Here is a 3,587-nt window from a genome sequence, read left to right on the forward strand (position 1 = left end):
AAATGGAAAAGATAAGACTTCTTATTTTATATTCTAGCTTGTCAATATCTGTAATTTGAGATTCTAATTCGTATGAAACTATAGACTTAGTATTTTGACTTTACAAACATCTAATTTGAACAAACCATGTGACACACAAAAATCAATGTTTATATGTTTTTTAATATTTATTTTTAAATTAAGACATTGAGTAATGTATAGTACTAAAATGTGAATTATATTCTAAAGTTTGATACCAAATTATTGACATAAATTTATGAAATAGTAGTTCAACAAAATTTTGAACATGAGTCAACAAACGAGATAACATGGCCTTTTGTCCATGACCTGTCTCGAAAGGGTTAAGTGATCACTGATGAACAGACAAAACAATGAGAATTCTATCTCACTTTCATAAGTTTCCAAAACTAAGAAACTTTTCTAGCGAGTCAAACTGACATGGTAAGTGTGTAAGTAAATGTAATTTATGTATACAACACTTGTAATTTCTACACACTCCTTCAAACTCTTCCATAAACCTGGTGTAAATTAATACTTGGAACTCTGGTAGAAGAAACGTGATATAAGTTAATACTTGGAACTCTGGTGGAAGAACGTGATATAAGTTAATACTTGGAACTCTGGTAGAAGAAACGTGATATAAGTTAATACTGGGAACTCTGGTGGAAGAAACGTGATATAAGTTAATACTGGGAACTCTGGTGGAAGAAATGTGATATAAGTTAATACTGGGAACTCTGGTGGAAGAAACGTGATATAAGTTAATACTGGGAACTCTGGTGGAAGAAACGTGATATAAGTTAATACTGGGAACTCTGGTGGAAGAAACGTGATATAAGTTAATACTAGGAACTCTGGTGGAGGAAACTTAATGTAAAAAGATAATAATGTTTGTTTGGTATAAAGCTACACAATCACCAAAGGGAATCAAAACCCAGTTTTAGTACTTAAAGTCTGCTAACTTACCACTAAAAAATTGAAGGAAGGATGATAGATTAAGTATTTCAATATCTATGGATTTTATTGGCCTAATTATTGTAATAACAGGTATAATATAATGAAACAACCTTTAGTATCATTCTAATTCTAATAATTGCAAGGCTTTCACCATTAAAATGTCAGTGTTAAATTACATCAGGTTTCCTTTACCAAAGTTCCCAATATTAATTTACAGCCCCTAGTGGGCAGCATAATAGTACCAAGAGAAAGAACATGCATACACCCAGAAAAAAGCTTTCATGCCCTACACTACAAAAACTATGGACTTTTATATACTGAAATTTTGTTACATTATCACTGAACACAGTAAAAATAAATTAAAAACTTAACCTTACCTGATGATCCTAAATGAAATTCTTTGATTAAAACATCATTTTCAAAATATGGGTTTTCATCAAAGAAGAATTTGATTCTATAGCCAGACTTTATGTCTTCAAACTCCTCCACCTCCAACTTAGTCAAGAAATGTAAACACTCCTCCTCCTCCTCATCAAGAACAGCAGAGATTTGTGGATGGTTGACAAACTATTGTTCCATTAAGGGAAAATCATGTATAATGTGAATGAGTCACATTTGGGAATACCGCTTGCTTTAATACCACTGGTAAGAGTGAAGTTTGTTACTTTAGATTTATATTAGTTTGAAATGTTTTAGCTACTATTATATAAAGAGAAAACAAAAAAAATTACTTCAGTTTTACATTGTTTGAAGAACGTTTTAAAACCACATTCTTAGGACTATTTCACTTTATTTTGCTAGCATTAGCAAGTTTTGTTTAATTCTGACTTGCTGGGAAAGTTGAATATTGTAAGAGCATGACAAGACAGAGCTGCGAGATTTTGAAAACTTTTCAAATTTTTCTTTATCCTAACAAGTATAACATTTTTTCATATCTGCTTTCTGTTAATTTCATGGGTTTACTACTGGACCTGTAAGAAAAGTAATACATCATAGTGAGATGCTTCCAGTACAGCTTAGAGTTACAGTGATGGTTAACCACAAGAACTTCCTCATTGAAATTAACTTAAGTATTGTTTCCAAAGTTGTATGTCTTAATTATTTTCTTTATATGTATATACACATCAAATAAAAAAATATATAAAACAAAAAATTTAGCACTGAGGACATTTGTTTAAGTAACCCTACTTTTTCTCATCATGCTGATTGTCCAAAACACAATTCATGTAGCTTTCAAACACAAAACAATATATCAGGCACTGGAATAGAATGTTCCAAAACTACTATAATTTATCTGGCTTTCTAACTAAGCTATAAATAAGTTGAAAACTTTCGTAACTGCTTAAAGAAATAAACTTAACACACATTAAGCTTTCTTTACAAACTAACACTTTTGATAACCAGAACTGCACAACCTTAAGTTTCTTGTGGATTCAAATATACTATTTTATTGGTTATAAACATGCCCACCAGCCTAGTAGGCACAAGTGAATTCTCTGGTATATTTAACAAATTTATTGATATTTCAAGAAATAAAAAAGGTTGAAGATTCAAATTATGTATTGATTACTTTTCAGTATTTTTAGTTTGTATTTCTAACTGGTAGAGTGTTATAGAAGCTATAATAGAAGAGGAGAATTCAAAGGCAAATATGTCACACAACACAGAAAAGTGATGACTTTGAGTTCTTTAAACATTCCGTTTTGAAATGATAACTTATATATTATTAAAATTTGAAAAATAAACTAAGTTTTGATGGCAAGTTTATTGACATAAATTGATAATAGTTGTTTTGATTAAATTTTAAACACAAGTCTGTAAAAACATTGTGACATACACACTTTGACCCACCTGTATACATATGATTAATGCACTTATGCTTGCATGTTTCTTGACGTGGATTTTATGTCTTAATTCTGAGGATTGTGAACTCATTCTAGAATAGGATGATGAGTGTTTTTATTCATGAAGTGACAAGTGCTGTTAACAATACTACAGTTTATGTTATTTGGTAAATTTTAACAGCACAAAAGTTACGGGATAACATTCATGTTACCAACGTTTCCTGACAAACAGATATATTAGATACACAGTCTTGTGATATTGCTTTTTCACATGTTATAGAATTTTGGTGAAACTACTGAATCAAGATCAACTCAAACTCCAACAGCTAACTTACATACATATAACATGCAGATCACTTAAGATATGTTCCTTTGGAAACTTAGAAGGCTTGCAGAATTGTAACAGTAACTTGGTTACTATGGATGGAACCAATAAAATAGTGCTAATAATATCCTATTATATCCTCAGTAATATTTTAAACTGTAGAACTGATGACATTGGTGGTATGTGGATGTACGAAATAAAAACTTTAGCAGAAAAATTTAATTCAAACAAGCACAATAGATATTCCAGAATGTCATGCTACGACTCAAGAATAGGATACGGCATAAAACTGCAGCAGAGAAATTTAATTAAAACAAGCACAATAGATATTCCAGAATGTCATGCTACGACTCAAGAATAGGATACGGCATAAAACTGCAGCAGAGAAATTTAATTAAAACAAGCACAATAGATATTCCAGAATGTCATGCTACGACTGAAGAATAGGATACGGCACAAAG

General features: G+C 30.7%; 1 protein-coding gene across 2 annotated transcripts in view; it reads right to left on the reverse strand.

The window, feature by feature from the left end:
- LOC106470738 (protein SET-like) overlaps window positions 1-3,587 on the reverse strand; it is a 17,742-nt gene that overhangs the window by 11,655 nt on the left and 2,500 nt on the right. For both annotated transcript variants that reach the window (XM_013931304.2, XM_022399380.1), the window contains exon 2: window positions 1,334-1,524. In XM_013931304.2, the coding sequence (XP_013786758.1) occupies window positions 1,334-1,524 (191 nt within the window). The remainder of the gene's footprint in view (window positions 1-1,333; window positions 1,525-3,587) is intronic.

This window comes from Limulus polyphemus, unplaced genomic scaffold, assembly GCF_000517525.1.
Source record: "Limulus polyphemus unplaced genomic scaffold, Limulus_polyphemus-2.1.2 Scaffold4191, whole genome shotgun sequence".
In the NCBI taxonomy this organism is placed as follows: Eukaryota; Metazoa; Arthropoda; class Merostomata; order Xiphosura; family Limulidae; genus Limulus; species Limulus polyphemus.